A 17305-nucleotide genomic window follows, 5' to 3' on the forward strand; every position below is an offset into this window, starting at 1 on the left:
GCTGTTTTCATACACTTCAGGAATTGATCTACCTTTGCTCATATGGGGTGTGTCTACAATATTAGTCTTCAGATCTGGTTTATACCCTGTGATACACAACCAAACATGCCTTCTTGAACAGGCTAACTAGCTGCGCCAGAGGGATCTAATGCTGATTTTAGGTATGAGTTTGCAATATTTTTACCTTCCTCAATGACATCTTTTGCCCTTTTCTGATACTCCTTAGGGAGGCGAGCCATAAGGTCATCTATCCTCTCAGTTTTGGTGAGTGTATCTGTTCAGGACAGCATTCGAGTTTGCGATTCGCCAATGCTTCGCTCCTGCCCTTTTCATCTTCCTCCAACCTGCTCTTTTCATCTTCCTCCCCACTATCACCAGGTTCTTACTATCGTTATCTGGAAGGGGGCCATAGGTGGAAGTGACAAGACCCTCTTTCTTGCTGATGGAATGATTAGGGAATCTAGTGCTACATAAGACTGTAAATATTAGGGGTCATGAGCGGAGATCTTATAATTTTTCTCCATTCATGGGTAACAGCTCTAGATTAGGTGTGTTTCCTAAAACGTCTCTTTTATGTTGCACGTTACTGGGTAGTATGGGTAGGCATAGATTTCTTCTGAAAATGGGGCTCAGAGTTTCAAAAAGGAATCAGGTGTCTAATTTTAATACTTCCATCTGCACCCAAAAACCTCTGCTGTTCTTTCTTTACCACCCCATGATACAGACAGATATCTGGTGGTTATGGCTTTGAGGGATATGTGTCAACTTCCTCCTGTGGGTAGACTGCTTCTATACCCTCCCAGAGTGTTTCTTCATCATTGCTAGTCAGAAGCGTTTGAATCTTGGAAGTGTGTAACTTTAACCTGATTAGTGACTGTCTCAAATGCTTGTGGTCATTCTAAGATGTTTTCTGCCTCTTGCTTAGGTGTTCGAATTCCTATTGGTTAGGAAATGTTGTGCCGCAGCCTACATTCCTCAATGGTCCTTTTCTTTATTGGCTATTCTATTTCCATCTCAAGTGTCTTTTTCTTCTCATCAAGGATGTTGGACACTTTCTAGCCCCTTGGGGGTCACAGCCGATGCCTTTCAGCAGATCCTTACCAGTGGCTCCTTCTTTGGATTCTGTGAGAATTGGGATTTCATGAGTTCCTTTGATTGTGAACGTTTTCAACATTGAGGGCTTAGGCCTATAGTGCTCTGATTTTTCGTTTGAAGGTTTTGGCTTCTGCGTTTTAATCAGCCATTTTGGTGACTTGTTTTTTCGACTGCTAATGAGGCTTCTTGCTTTGGGCACTGTATGGTTAGGGTCTTTCTGATGATCTGAAAACACCACCAATGGAAGAATTTCCTTGATTTCTTGGTCCTGAGCCTCCTCGACCTTAACGTCATCATTTTCAGGCAAATCCATTGCCTCCATCTGCAGTGTTTCTCTTCTTCATCTTGAGCTTAGAGAGCCATGCAATATCTGTCATTGCCCAGTGAGCACTTGGGACCTTTCTTGTGTGATAGAGCCTTTGGTTTAAAAAGAGCACATAAAAGCAAAAAGAACTAGCCAGAAACCGGTGCCAGGATGCTTGTTTCCGGTCCAGGGAAGACATGGCTTGGCAGATTGGGCTGGACTGTTCCCATGAGGCACAGGGTCAGACTGATTTGCATACGGCCATATCTGAACTGTGGTGGTGGAGTGAGCTAAAGAATGATGATGGATTAAACCCAGATCAGTTGACTGGGGGTGAGTGCTTGCAATGTTCAACACTCCGTCCATCATCCACATTGGTTAAAAAGAGAACAGGCATAACAATCCCCGGGACTACAGTCAAAACATATATGATGGATGTTCACTGATAAGGGTGAACTTCCAATGGAAGTTGGGGCAGAACCTAGAAAATTGTGCTCTGATTGACAGGTGTTGACCTTGTGCCACTTTGCCTGTTTAAATAGGGCATTGTGTTAGTGTTGTCTGCCTGTTCTAGAATTTGATCAGTTGTGAGAGATGGCCACAGTGCCTTCTGAGCTAGTTGACATGTCCGTAGCTCCAAGAAGATGATGTTATATGAGCTCTTATTTGGATTTCACAAAGCTTTCAGTTAGATCTCCTATGTGAGTGCCCAAGCTTAGAAGATCGATTACCTCCATTACAGTAGTCTCTGTTGCATTATTTCAAAGGCATGGTGCCCCCTGCATCATGTTGTTTTCTTTGCACCAGTAGGATAGGGATTGCATGGCTGCTTGAGTTCAGCATCTCTTGTAGTTCTCTCACTGTCTCCATTGGTCTTCCAGAATTAGCTGACGTTTTACATTTGGTGCAATACCAATGCAGAATGTCATCAGCAGTAGAAGAGGTGAAATCTAGTGGCCACTGGGTTTGGCGACTTGAAGAAGAGATTGCTTTTCTGATAACTCTGTCCTCTAAAAGAAACACCTTTCCTTGCTTTGTGTCTGAAGTAGCTCCCCCGTAAAAAAAAAGGGTACAAAATGGCATAATGGTTGACCCATTGTAGCTGATCTGCAGGCACAGTTAATGGAGCAAGGAGATTGTGGTTTAAAGAGCTTTTTTTTTTTTTGCTTGATTGGGTTGGTGATTTTAAGAAGGTGATCATTCAGATAATATGATATGTTTTTATAAAGGGCGAAAACACCCAAGGGTGTCTTGGCGCTAGCTAACTGTCATGGGAAGACCGTAAGACCAGACTGGTGAATTATAGATTGGAAAATAAACAGGTTTTGAGTGCCTTCCTGAAATGTAGCAAATTGGTGTGCCATTTTGTATGGAGAGGAAGATTATTCCATAGTTTGGAAGTGGACCTGATGAAGCTTTTGTCACCCCAAGATACCAGTTTAAATTTAGGAACCAGCACATGTTTAGTAAAGGTGGATCGTAGCATTCTGTTGGAAGCATACCACTTAGAACTGTGCTTCATATGAAAATGGGTCAACATCATGAAGCACTTTATGGGCAATACATAGGGCCTTAAAAAAAATCTGTTGCTTGGGAGGCGGACTGGAACTTAGGGATACCCAAGAGTAGGCAAGCTGCTGCGTTTTGAAGAGTCTGAAATTTGTTTAGCAGTCGCTGTTGAATATTGACATATAGCACATTGCAGTAGTCAATTTTGGATGCCAAAATGGTCACAATAATTGTTTCTGAAGTGATGGGTCCATGTCCCATCCAGATAGTCATGTAGGCAACCTTCAACGTGTTCTCTCTGGCTTCGTTTCCGTGGTGGTTAGTCCTCCTACAAAGGTATGTGATGAGTTGTAAATGACTGGTATCACCGCTGGTAAGTTTTTACAAGGCGACTTTGACATGGAGGTTAGCCTAGAAAACAAATATTTACAAGCCTCCTGTGTCGCCAGAGCATCACTTTTTGTGACACTCTGGTGCAACAGATTACAAACCCATCTATGTGGCCACACAAAGCCACTATGCGTGGCTTTGAATGGCCTCATAGGTATGGAATAAGGGAAGGCAGCGCAAATTGCTGCGTTGCCTTACTATGCGCTGGGGAGGCGTTCCATGGGTGTTACAAGGCATTCTGGAACTCGAAACCTCAAGACTTCTTTAACGCATGTGTGGCCTTTTCAGCTCTTCTAATGTATTTTCAGCTCTTCTAATTATGCCAACCCACCCTCCTTTTTGTCATTATTGTGCACACACTTAGGCAGAAATTTAGTTTACAGAGTGCAGCAATGTACCTTGAATGGGAAGTTAATTTTGGATGAAAACTAGGCCTTGATATGCTTTGAAGAGTGCTCAGTCGTATTGGGCAAGCTAGTGTTTCACTCTCTTTGTAAATAATATATCTAAATATACCCCGCAGACAGGCATTCTAACGTTTATGACTATCAATAAAGATGCTATGCAGCAGAACTTCTTATTTGAAACTGTGGCCTTGGTCTTGCAATAAATTAGTAAATATTTAAATAATCCAGAAATATAGCAAGGTCCATAGCATCTTTTCCATTGATTCTCTAGGACAAGGCAACTGCGCTTTTAGTGGTCATGTTCTACTAGCAACATTGTTGCTTAAATGAAGAAGACTGAATCCAGAGAGTTATTCTGACTTTTATTTCATAGCTTCTTAGTGCACGCAGTCGATACAAAATCAGAAAAGCAAAACTAAAGCCTCGAGTCATGACATTGGGAGGCACCAATTGACTGCTACTGTTCTTCTGCTGCCAACACAAGTCATTGTCAAATGCACATCTCTGGATGTGAAGACTACACAGTAGGGGCCGATCTGCCCTACCAAATAGAGGGTTTGTTCTGACAGATTTCTGACCATGAGAAACCCAAACAAAATAAAATAACTTTGGTTACAAATTTCGTCTTAAAAAAGAGTAAAATAAGGTATTAGCAAAATGTCACTTTTAGGTACAAAAGTAGCAAGACCTTTAAAATGACACACAATTATTTATCCTCCCATAGTTTTTTTGTGGTTCACAAACTGTTAATGCAGATTTTCCAGTGAGAGGGTTAAACGGTTATTAATAAAAGGAATGGTATATAGGTAGCACCATTTCACATATGTGGTATTTTTTTTTTCGTTTGTCATTTTTTCAAGTTTTTTTACATGTTTATTTTTCTCTGGTTCATTTTTGTATCTACGTTTTGAGAAATGACACTTCAAACTCACCTGCCCTACCTTGTGGTTTGTTAGCTTCCTTGCCCCATCCCTCTCCTTCAGGCACCACTCAGACCCACCCCTCCCTCCCCCCACCCCATCTCCATTTTTGGTTTTTAGCTCATTTATTTTACACAGAAGTAACAAGAAAAATGGTGAAAGGTGGTAGGTGTTCGATGTAGATTTAAACATGCATTTCGGTTTACAGTGTCAATATGTATGTTTGAAAACTGACTATCATTTATTTTCAGGGCAAAATGGAAATATATAAATATATGTATAAATATATACATGTACATACATAAAAATAATCTATATATATATATATGTATATATATATATACATACATGTATATATTTAAACATTGGTGGAGAGTAATACAATACATATATTAATACATGCTTCCAAAGAGCATGTTTATTTTCCTGGATGACACAGGAAAAGGAGATAAGCATGAAGCACACATCTATACCCATTTCTGCACCAATGCACAGACAAAAGTACAAAAAAAAAACTAGCCACTGTGAAAATTCATACTCACGCCGTTAATTACTGCTCCATGGAAAAAAGGATGTGGAACAGAAAAAAAATTAACACTAACACGACTTAATGTACATGTCTGTGTGATCTGAAGGAAAACTGATTTTTACAGTGTGATTAAAGTTGACTAAAGTTTGACTGTCCTATGGCATATAAAAATATACATATTTGACACACTTTGAAAATAAATCATGGTTTCTTGGCTATGTGCTTTTAGGGTCCGCCTACGTTGACTATACACATATGAATCCATGTTTGTGCGAGTATATGTATAAGTTCATTTGTTTTATTTTATGCATATATATGCAGCTATATACACATATGATATGTTAAACTGTTGTAAGTAAAACGATCCTTAGGCACTTGTTTAGCTGTCAAAAGCTTGAGGTCAAAAAAGCAAACAATACTATGTACATACAAGTAAAAAGTGTTATAAATATGTTTTAAACCATAGATACTATATACATCTTCAATTAACACAGTAACTCTTTTTTGTTTGTTTTTCTGTTGGGAGGAGATCCACTTCCCTCCAACCCCACTCATGTTCTTGAATTCCTTCGATGCATGTCTCATAACGAGCTGACTGATGACTCTCTTCCACAAAGCTTTATTCACGCTTCCGCAAGATGACATAGATGATACCACTGATAACTGCCAGGGGGAATGCCACCCATGCCAGGACATAGGCATAGCCAAATGCAAGGTTTGTGTTGCTCTCCGGCGCCCATTCCGTGTGTCGTACAGTGAATATTGCTGCTCCAGTCATCACACAAAGACCTAGAAAGGGCAGGATAAACAAGTGTTATATGTCATCCATGCCAAAAAAAACACAGTCTTGCATAAAAATCTTCAATAATTGAACGGCTGAAAGAAATAGGGCTTTTGCAAGAATCAGATTTTTGGAATGTAATATTATAAGTTCTGAGCTAGGATAAATACCTTGATCCATGTCTGATTTTCAGCATAACCAATGACTATGTCAATAAATTCCACTTAAATTGACTGTAAATAAATTTAACTTCAATGGATATCCTATAAACCTGTCAAGGATCTGGCCATCCTAGACTTATGTTGGCCACTGCTGGATTGTATGACATTGTTCTGCATTCTGTCCATCAATTGTTCTTTTTGCAATTGTCACCCCAAGTGGGATGGATATGCTCAGACGTGGGTCCTATGCTCTCCATGTCACTGGAGTCAAGCTATCCTATCCTATTCTATCCTGGCTGATGAGGGATGTTCAGGATGTTACATACTCATTCAATGATGTCTTGTTTCCATCCCATAAGAGGAAAACCTCATCTATGAAGCACACCCAAATAACAAACTTATTAATGTGGTGCGCATTACAGTCAGCCCACACCACCTGTTTCTCCGACCAACCCAAAAAGATGCTATCGTATGTGGGGGCAGATTCTGCACCCTTTGCTGTGCCTTGTTTCTGGAGGTACATCTTCTTGTCGAAGAGAAAGACATTGTACATGAGGCAAAACAAGAGCATCTTGAGGAACATCATAGTGTGTTGGGCAAGATTCAGTGTTCTCGATCTTAAAAAGTAGCGGCAAGCCTCAATCCCATACTCGTGAGAATTGGACATATAAAGAGAGCAGACATGCATAGTTATTATTAAATAGCTGCCGTGCCAGGCAATATTATTGATCTTGCATAGAAAGTCATTTGTATCCTGTATGGTAAGCTCGTGACATAGTTGCATAAGAACAGATCTACAAACCTGAAGCTATTCCATAGTAGAGACGCTGTAATTGTGACAATGAGTATCCGTGGTAGATTGTGTAAGCTTTTATTCACTTTCGGGAGGCAGTAAATGACTGGTATCTTAGTGTGATCGATCTTCAGATATTGATTTTCCTCAGTTGGCAATAGCCCCAAGTCAGTCCAGCCCTTTAACATAGCATGGTATTCATTCTGATGGTCAAAAATAGGATTGCTTTTCAATCCCAAATAGTGTTCTTTGACCCAGTTGCCTGGTCATATCTCTGGTATACTGGTTGGTGCTCATGACAATGATGTTCTCTCCTTTATTTGAGGATTTCAAGATAATAGACTTATTGTTCCTTAATGCATTCAGCTAGCACCAATCCTCTGGTGAAAACTGGTATGCTGCTTTTGGAGCGCTGCAGCCCTCAGCTTATTGATATCCTCTATTAACAGTTTATGAAATACATCCACCAGGTTACCTTTTGGCAATTGCGGTGTGAATTTACTCACTGGTTTCAATCCACTATTGATTGTGTGGTCTGACGAGAACCCTATTTGTTCTAGATGTGGAATAACCATTTCATTAACTGCCAGTGTATGGCCAATTCTGCCTACCTCCATGTCCAGGCTGCTGACCATGTCATGAGTGATGTAATGTGAAAGGTCATAAGCAGTGCATTGCGGGGGCGTAAGTTATAGTTAGCTCAGATAACTATAACTGATAAATTTCACTAGTTTTGAACGAGTGAAATCTGAGCCTAACTATAACGTCCCTGTAACCTTTGTTTTTTTCTGTGAATTTCTATGTTTTTTTAGTTCCATTTGCAAACTAAAATGTCCCTCCAACGTTGTTTTTTTAGCGTATATATATATATGGTTGTGTCCATCTTTTTTATGATGAATAAAAATGATAAAGAGTGAAGAACGTGATATATATATGCCCAAAAGGTGCAGTTTTTTCAAATGATGCAGCACAGAGCAATGTTTGTAAAAGGCAAGCTGAGTGGCCAGTCAATAAGTTTAAACACCTGTTACCTCAAACAAAATGGCAGGCAACTCATCGTATTTTAACAACTGGAACTCCAACCTAACTGAGGATTGCCTCCCCTCTTGACACCAGTAACCAGAAATGTCCTTCTACCTGATACAACTAGCCTCAAACATAGCAGTGGAGTGTAGGGGTGGGCGGAATTTGCGTAATTGCGTTACGCAAATCTCCGCGAAACGGTAAAAAATCTCCGCGAACACGCAGAAATTCCGCGAACACGCGGAATTGGTTGTACGCGATGGTTTTTTCCTGTTCACAATTGCTGTTTGCGTGCTCGGGGAGAAATATCTCACGAACACGCATTTTGAGAACGCGAACAAGCAAAAAATTTCGCGAAATCGCGGAAAGCAGACTTTTGAGCAATTTCGCGTTCTCCGCGGAACGCGAAATTACGCAAATTACGCAAATTCCGCGAGCGGAACGGATTTTACCGCCCAGGCCTAGTGGAGTGCATGTCTTCCTCACACCATCAACCCCAAAGAATACAGCAGAATCATTCTTTACACCGGTAACCTCCAAATCAGCAGCGTAGCAGCCACTCTTGATGGAACTGTAAACCTAAATGAAACCCCGATTCTCTCAATACTGTGTTCAGTCATACTATAAAACAACTGAACTCACAAAATACCCTTTAATTTGGAGAAACACTCAGTTTCCAACAGAACATATCAAAGATCGCAGAAAAGGTTTCTTCCATGGAAACAGCATTACAGAATTTCTTAGTCCATGAGTTCATATTTAGTTCTATGAAATGGAAGCCTAACAAAGGCTTCATTTTTTTTCTGGATGTTGGAAATAACACTCCAGATTAAAATCAGACAATTGCATTGCTGTACTGAAGAGCAGAGAAATCCCATTTAAGCAGTGAACATGGCGGTAACAAGCATTAGCAAAGCCAATAGGTCTTGGCAATGCCTGAGCTATTGGCCTTGTCTTTTAGCCATGTTGTCTAGCAGCACATCTGCTGTTCAGCATGGCTGAAAGTTACTGAAAGCCCCCAATCACAGGATGTTATGCCGACACAGAGTCTCTTTGTCCTCCCATTTTGAGTTTATTGTTCTGCCCCTCCTAACACAACGCTATGACGTGGCATGCGCTGGCCACATCATAGTGCTTTTTTCAGTGATTTTGAGAAATGCTGAACACTAAATGTGCTGATAGACAACATGGCTAAAAGACATTCACATGGACAAGGCCAATAGCTCAGACATTGTTGAGATCTATTGGCTTTGCCGATGCTCGTTCCGTGTTAACAGAGTATTGCTGAGCAAATGTGGAAGTGATAGTGAAAAACAGTTGAGGAGCTCTCAAGTGAAGATGCGGCGTTAATGGCCAGAGCTGCCGACAGAGGAACTGGGGAACCATGTTTGAATATTGAGGTCTGCTGAACAATTTGTGATTCTGGGCAAATCACTTACGCTTCCCCCGGCCTACGACAATGAATGTGTCATTGTGTAATGTAACTGATGTGCACTGAAAGTGCTCCAATACCATTGGCTGGTGTTAGCAGTATGGCAAGATGGAGGACGGAACAATCGCTCTAATGCCATTGGACCGTGAGCAAAATAAAAACCTTGCCGCAGGGTCCCGCGTCTCTGCTCCTGCTCTCCTGCCTCGGACTCTAGGAACAGGAAGCAGGCAGCCAGGCTCACTTCCCAAAAGCCAATAACAACGCTGCAATACAATGTGGAAAACGTTTTGGGAACCTTTTCAGTTCAAGACCCAGTCATAGTTTTTCTCAAGATGTCGAAAACCCACTTCCTGGTTCTCAGCTCATGAATGTGTATCTCTGCCAATGTGATTCCTCTGGAAAACACTCAGCGCCACATGGTTGGTTCATGAAGAGACAACTGTCTTGATTGTGCTCCTCCATTTCCTACTGCAAGGGGGTGGTGTTGTATGTTTGAGTCATCATGTTTTTGATTCCAACGATGGCAGAAAAGATTTGCGAGCAAGGCGCACCACCTTCAGTTCAAATAGTTTGATATGGTATGCCTTCTCCTTGGCTGATCAAAGACCCTGTCAACTAACTCAGATGGGCTCTCCATCCTGACAATTAAGCATCCTTCATTATGGTTGGTTTTGCAATCTTCTTTTGGAAGAATGCCTCTTTCTGGAGATTCTGATCGTTGCACTACCATGATAGAGATTCTGCAACATGGGTTGTGAGGATTAGAATGTTCTCCCAATTGCCTTTCTTCTGTGCCCACTGATCCTTGCTGCAGGGGTCTAATAAACATTCTTGCATTTGGGACTATGTAACTGCAAGATGGCATGGGTCCTAGGAAAGCACCCGCCACAATGAAGAAGTGGTGGGTGGTGGTGGTATGGGGGAGTGTGGGAGTGCGGGAGGGGGAGCATGCATGGGGGGGTTTAATAATAAAAAAACTAAAAAACACTTACCTGGAGCTGCCGGCCACCCCTTGGGTCACGCCTCGTCCTTCCTGGTCTCAAAAGGCACTGGGGCTGCCTCACAGACTTCCTGTGCAATCCCCGCACTGCTCTCATAGTATGAGAGCAGTGTGGCGATTTGCCTAATCGGGCTGAAACGACTCTCAGCTCAGACCCGGGAGGCTATGTGGTTTCTAGAGCCCGGCTGTTCGAAGCAGCCCGGCTGGAAAAACCTAAGTGCGCATGTGTGTTTGGCTGCCTGACACGGCCGGCTAAACACATATGCACACTTAGGGAGTGCACATAGCACTCCTCCTCCCCATGCCCCGCCCCTCCCTACACAGCTGGCTCAGAGCCAGCAAATGAAAAAAAAACAATACTAGAACATCATTTTATTTTTCATTTGCTGGCTCTGAGCCAGGAAATGGGGCATCGCTCCTCCGCCACTGTGGAGGAGCCACCATTGGAAGCAACCTGGTGAACCGCAGGATTGGTGTTTTGCCTCAATTCCAAGTATTTGTTCAGTACTGATGTAACTCTGTCTCATGTAGGATGCAATTTTTTGCTCTTTGTACCTATTTGCTCTCTCGAGTACGTAAGACATGAACAGGTGTTGGAATTGACTTGTCCAAGTAGACTTGTCCAAGTTACTAATCAAGTCTGGTCCCTTTAGCAGCCTGGCTGTGGTTCCAAAGTTACCTTTTGTTCTTAGCCTGTCTTTATGAGCCATTTGTCTAAGAATAGATAAACAAATATTTTTTTCCTTCTTAGATGGGCTGAGGCAACTGCCGTGAACTTTTAGAAAGACCTAGCAACAGATTTTAGTCCAAATGGGAGGATCATAATTAGTGAACGTCTCTGACAGGAAATATCCAGTGATTGGCAATTAGGATGTGAAAATGTGTAGCTTCCATATCTATCAAACAGAGCCAATTTTTCCCATAGATATTTGGAAAAAATTGATGAAGGCCTGGCATCTGAATTTCTCTTTGAGAATGACCCTGCTGACAAAATTGCATATCTAATATGAGACATTACTGGTGTGTTTGACCCTTTTACAATACTAAGAAGTACCTGGAGTACGCTTGTTTTTTTATGCTCTGATGGTAATCTTTCTACTGCCAGACTGGCTAATAGGAGCTGAGATTACTCTTTCAGTGCAGTAGAAGGTGATTTGCCATTCATTTTAATGGAATAAGTGATACCATTACCTTTAAGCAAATCAAATAGCCTTGTCTTCTGATGCTCAATACTCATCCATCTATGGTTGAGACATCTCTGTTACCCTTACAGGAGTGGATAACAGGAAGGAAATTGTTGGGACCTGTATGCGTATTAGCAGAGGAATTACTTTTCCCGAAGTGTGACATCTTCAGCTGAGTTGATTTCCATTTTTTTATCTCCTCTGATATTGATGTTGTCGGCCTTGCTTTTGTTGGTGTTGCATCTTATAGGACCATCTGAGGGCCTGAACACTCTGATAGAAAAAGGTGCTCTTTAGGCCTGTATTGCCAGAAGAACGTATTTTGTTACTCTAGCTTACCACTTCAAGGGTTACGACAAGTCTGGCAGAGGCACTGTAGAGTTTACTACCAGAGACTCTTCCTTCAGCATCTCTCTGAAATCCTTTTAGCTGTGTTTTGGTAAAAGTAAAATGAATGATTTCATGCCATTTCACTATTCTTGGTGATACCATCCAAACAATGCTGTTACACTGGTGTTCTTCGATGCTGATGTGTGCTTACGTCTCACCGCAGTTACACTAACAGAGTCAAGCAACGGATCTACCCATAGGAACTCTGAGTCTTCTTGAGGTGGTCTACATTTTTTTCCATAAATATGGTGTTACTGCCTTCACTGTGGCTGGAGCATTTTAACTTCAGCTATCTATAGAAGATGCAGAACCAGAGGTAATACATGTTTGGGAGCTGCTCTTGGATGAAGAGGCTCCAATAATATGGAGAACGCTGCTGGTGGAGTCGCCTATAAAATATTAAGTTTTGTCGTTCCTCTTGCAAGTACCTCACAGAAAGTAAGGATATCATCCACTGAAGACAGACAGAGATTGTGCTGTAGATGTGGGTGTGAATGACGAGTGTGTTAAGATGAATCTGAACAAGGAGAGCGAGACTGGGTGTATGATCTGCATCCTCTACGAATAGGTTAGATTTATGATTCAATTATGCTTCTTTGGGATTCTAGTGGTGATTATGGTTTTCATTTTTCTGTTGTCCTTTAAATCTTCCTAGATGGAGAAAGATCTTGGGGCCTAAAATGTGTAGCCACTGGATCTTAAAAAGGGTTGGCCTAATGGGGCGATAAGGCAAAGGTGCAGGGCCCAGATATGATGCTTTCTTCGAATGGCCAAAAGGAATGGAGCTTGTTTATTTTTAGGAGGAGCTTGGTCTTGCTCCTTTGAAGAAGCCATTCTAGATTGTGGAGTTGTTGAATGGATAGAGTGAACAGCTGAAGGTGATGTTGACCACACTTATGACATATGTGATGATAATCTAGTCATGTTTTTTTTTCTTAAATGTCAACAACGATCTGTGCCTCTTCACCTTTGATGTGTATTTCGTCAACAGCAGTGAAAGTCTATTCAACGTCAATCTCAAATATTTTTGACATCAATGGCAGATCAGGTTCTCTGTCATTGGTGTGTATCCACTGAGCAATCTTTCGACGACAAATAAGTTGACACTGAGACTCTCGATGGTGAGGTTATGGTTTGGACATCAGTCTCTTGTGGCATTGGTAATGAGGGTAGTATTTTTCCTTGCCACTCGATTAAGACCTTCCTTTTTGGTGCTCATTCTCAGGATGTGACTATACTGTAAATCGTTAGGCTACCTATCTGCTAATTCACGTGTACAAATATTGCATAATTAACAGAGCTCATGAACACACTGAAATAACCAAAATACAATTTTTTTATTTTCAATATTTAAGTATTGTGCCTACATGTAACTTAAACATAAATGTAAAAAACAATCCGAAAATACAGCTCAATCAATGATTGGCTCAATTTCTCAATAATAATCCTTCAATTTTCATAGACATGATTGCTATGGTGTTTTTATAGCTGCATATTCTGCAATATTGAAAATAAATAATTGTGTATCTTGGTTATTTCAGTGTGTTCATGATTGCTGTTAATCATGCAATATTTATACATTTGGATTAGCAGCTAGGTAGCCTAATGAATTACAGTATAGCTGTATTTACCCTGCCTTATGAACTTTTTTATTAGTGCAGGGGGTCCCCTTTATATATACATTCATTCTCAGGATGTGCTAAGGGCATCAGGACAGGCTAAGAGACAGACCTGTCTGGCCTTCTCTTTTTCTTTTTCTCCTCTTCGGCCCTCATCTGTTCCAACATGCCACTTAGTCTTATGCCATCTCTACCTTTTAAGGTTCTTTTTTTACATCTTACTACAGATGTCACATTCAATAACAGAGTATGAGGGCAAGAAGACAAAGCACACATACTTTGTGGGTTTCTGTGGCTGCTTTATTTCTCCCATATGAGGGGCATTTAGAGAAGAGCAATGGCATTCTGACGGGAAAATGAAGTCAGTCACAAACAATGTTACATTCGACATCAAGTGGTAAATGATGTCAACTGAATAAGGTAAAAATATGTTCTTAACAGGACAAAAGAAGCTATTTTGATGTACAGAACCTCAGGGATGTTCTGAGATCATTCTCTCTCAAGCTGAAAAAAACTGGCCCTGGGTGGCAACTGCCAGTACAATACATTCTGGGACGAGGAGCTTCCCAGGTTCTTAAAGGGACAAACCTTTTTCTCTCCATCTTCCTTTCAGGCTGCATGTGTACCATTATGTTCACTGCTTGAAGGGGTTTTTCTGCACTTGAAAGCTGCACTGCAGGTGTATGATGTTAATCTAGAGTGTTATTTTGAACATTCAGAAACTAAATATGAACTCATGCACAAAGATATTCTGTAATACCGTTTACATCGAAGAAAACTGCAAAAAGGTGTTCCAGGATCCGCACACACAGAAGGGAATTATTTAAGATTTTATGACTATTAATGAAGATAATACCAAGCAGAAATTGTGGATTTCTAATGAATTTTCAAAGTAAAGAATTATGCATCTAAATTTCAAAGGAAGAAATACTGTTTAAAGTATCTAAATTAATCAATGAAAAATGAATACATTTTCAACAAAAGCAGTTCCATGCAGAAGATGTTGATTAGTATGGGTTGCTGTATTCTATTCTTGCCTGGTGACCTGCGATCTTTGAGTTCAGTCACATGAAATTGCAAATACGAAGAAAGTAGATATGAACCATACGTTTGTTGCACTTAGGCAGTGCCAGGGGTGCGAGTGCAAATAAACATTTGCTGTTAATAATAAAAGTCAAAGGAAATTCTTCTGAAAATGACTGTAGGGTAGGCTCTCACAGTAAGGAATATGTGGATGTGAAGGAAGCTACGCACTAAAGGTCCAGAAAGCGTTCTGCAAGAAACTCGATTGGGAACAATATTGTGAATTTATACATGGGTTTTAACAGAGGGGGAATAGATTAATTTCCATATTATTACAAAATTTTTCTCAATAAAATGTTATTCCTTGTTCATGATATTTTTTGCAGGTTTTGCATGCCCTTCCATGGTGAACACCAACCTAAAGATGTTATCTAACAGTCCTGGGCCATTCATCACAAGAGGCTGGTGTAATCCCCCTTTCAAGGTTCTTAATGCCTATTGGCTGATATGACACTAGCTGATATTGTCCAGTGGCATCTAGACTCATTGGTGACTGATTTAATAACTAGCTGTACTCTATTCTTCCTGATCTGTTCAATATTCGGTCTGGCAACTATGCCAATACTAATTACTGATTGGAACAGCGATCGGCTAACCTAATGAGAACAGGTCAATTGATAACTATCCAACTATCTTAAATTTGCCACTAAAGGGCAATGGATGTTCTTAAATGATGTGTGGATGTGGATGAGAATTTAAAACAAACATTGGCAAAGGCAGTATGTCTCGCCAATGCCCGAGCTATTGGTGTTTTCAATGTGAATGTCTTTTAGCCATATTGTATAGCAGCACATCTAGTTCAGCATGGCTGAAGGTCACAGAAAAAAGCGATTTTATGTAGCTAGTGCGGGCCATGTCGTACCGCTATTTTGTGTGCCACGATGCGGGCGACCATATACTGAGATGTCGGCTGTAGCCCACTGATTGTAAACATGTTTCAAAGAGACATCCCATGCGCCCTCTAGCCGAGACCTAAATAACTTGTGAGTCATGTACCCTCTGTGCAACCGTAACATCAAAACCTCACACACAACACTAAAACTCATGACTGTCTCACGTCTGAGTTAATATATTTTAGCGAAGCTTTATTCACCACATTAATTGCTTATAATGCACTCCAATTACCAAATTAAACGTGTCATTTCTTATTTCTCTTTTCATTTATTTCTTGTTAGTAAAACCATTAACACTTTAAAATCCTAAAGATTTGTTACTTTGATAATTTCTGATATTAAATATTCTTGAAAAACATCTACAAATCTCATTTTATTAGGCAATCGCATTTGATTAGGCAACAGCCTTTGTGTTAGCAGGAGAACTGAACTCCAGTTGAGACAGCTGGCAAAGTGCTCTATGCCTCTAAGCATGTAAGCCATTTCCCTGGCAACTCAATCACAAAAACATAGTACTAAGAAGAAGAAAAAACACTTTGCTGAAAGCTCTGACACACTTCCGAATCAAAAACATCAAATTACGTCGCTCAGCTTACCAGCAAGGATCTGAAAGAATCCAGTGAGGAAAAACCTTCCGCCCTTGGTGAGTGTAAACAGCTGGCAGAAAAACATGAATAAAGCAATGACGCTAAAAATGATGGAGAGAATCATCATTGCCTGGACTGCCTGCAGCCATTCTGTGAGGAAACACAAAAAAGAAACAGATTAAAAAATATACAAATAGAGAACTTCCGCAACTCACAATATTGTGTCTTTCATGTCACTACATAGGGGGGGGGGGGGGGTTGGAATACAGCTTTTATTTTAACACACTTTTTGAGTTGTTGGAAACATTTTCCTAAAAACGTAAATAAATGCTAAGAAAGTTATGGAGAGGACAAATGGTATAGCGGCCAAGATGCTGAGGTGCAACCTCAGATTTTAGTATGTGATAACTTCTTAAGCACTTGATCAAATCCTTGTGTGGTTCTGAATACATCGCTTTATCTCCCAGTGTCTCCAACTGTACTTGTGATAATGTATTGATGTGAAAATCAACAATATAATGTATGCTTCAATTACAGATAGTAGCCAATCCTCATCACTTTCATGTTTCATTCATCTAGTCTCAGTTTGACCCCCGCACTGTCTTGCATATGGCACCGAGTTTGAGATGCTGTTTCTAAAATAAAGATGTTCTCTGTTAAGTGCTCTATTGCACGTAAGAGCTGCAACACATATAAAATAAAAATGTTAAAAAGTACAAAGGGCGATACATAGCTCCTTGGAGTTCGACCCCTCTATTCACTCTGAGTTTGGTGTAGATTTTGTTAATTCGTGCAATAAACTGAAGAAAGGGAGGGAGTGGAAGTGACTTTTTTTCCCCATGTATTCCTTAAATGGGTGAACAAATACTTGAAAAAGACAACAATTTCATGGTATGAAAATAATTTACAGTGACCCACTTTAATAATGCGTTTGACTTTCTGTGAAGACATCTTTTTGCACCCAACTATCATGCACGTATGGTACAATTATGCCTAACTGAAAACCTCCAATGGTGTCTCTTCGGAGCACTAAGTAGAATTTGCATTCTAAGGCATAGCATTGGCCAATTTGCATATTTTATTTTAGCCCCACCTTTAAGAGTCTATAACCGAACGCATTTTGAGAGGAAGGGTGAGGGAATGCCCCTCTATAAGTATTTCATTATTTCTTTGCCATTAATTTGAGTCATAACAAATAGTAGCTG

The 17305-nt window shown here is 40.6% G+C and overlaps 1 protein-coding gene across 2 annotated transcripts in view; it reads right to left on the reverse strand.

The window, feature by feature from the left end:
• Positions 1 to 5434: 5434 nt before the first annotated feature.
• PMP22 (peripheral myelin protein 22) overlaps positions 5435 to 17305 on the reverse strand; it is a 93007-nt gene continuing 81136 nt past the window's right edge. For both annotated transcript variants that reach the window (XM_085616804.1, XM_085616805.1), the window contains 2 exons: positions 16110 to 16250; positions 5435 to 5943 (listed from right to left, as the gene is read on the reverse strand). In XM_085616804.1, coding sequence (XP_085472930.1) covers positions 5774 to 5943; positions 16110 to 16250 — 311 coding nt within the window. In that variant the 3' untranslated portion in view covers positions 5435 to 5773. The remainder of the gene's footprint in view (positions 5944 to 16109; positions 16251 to 17305) is intronic.

This window comes from Triturus cristatus, chromosome 7, assembly GCF_964204655.1.
Source record: "Triturus cristatus chromosome 7, aTriCri1.1, whole genome shotgun sequence".
Classification (NCBI taxonomy): Eukaryota; Metazoa; Chordata; class Amphibia; order Caudata; family Salamandridae; genus Triturus; species Triturus cristatus.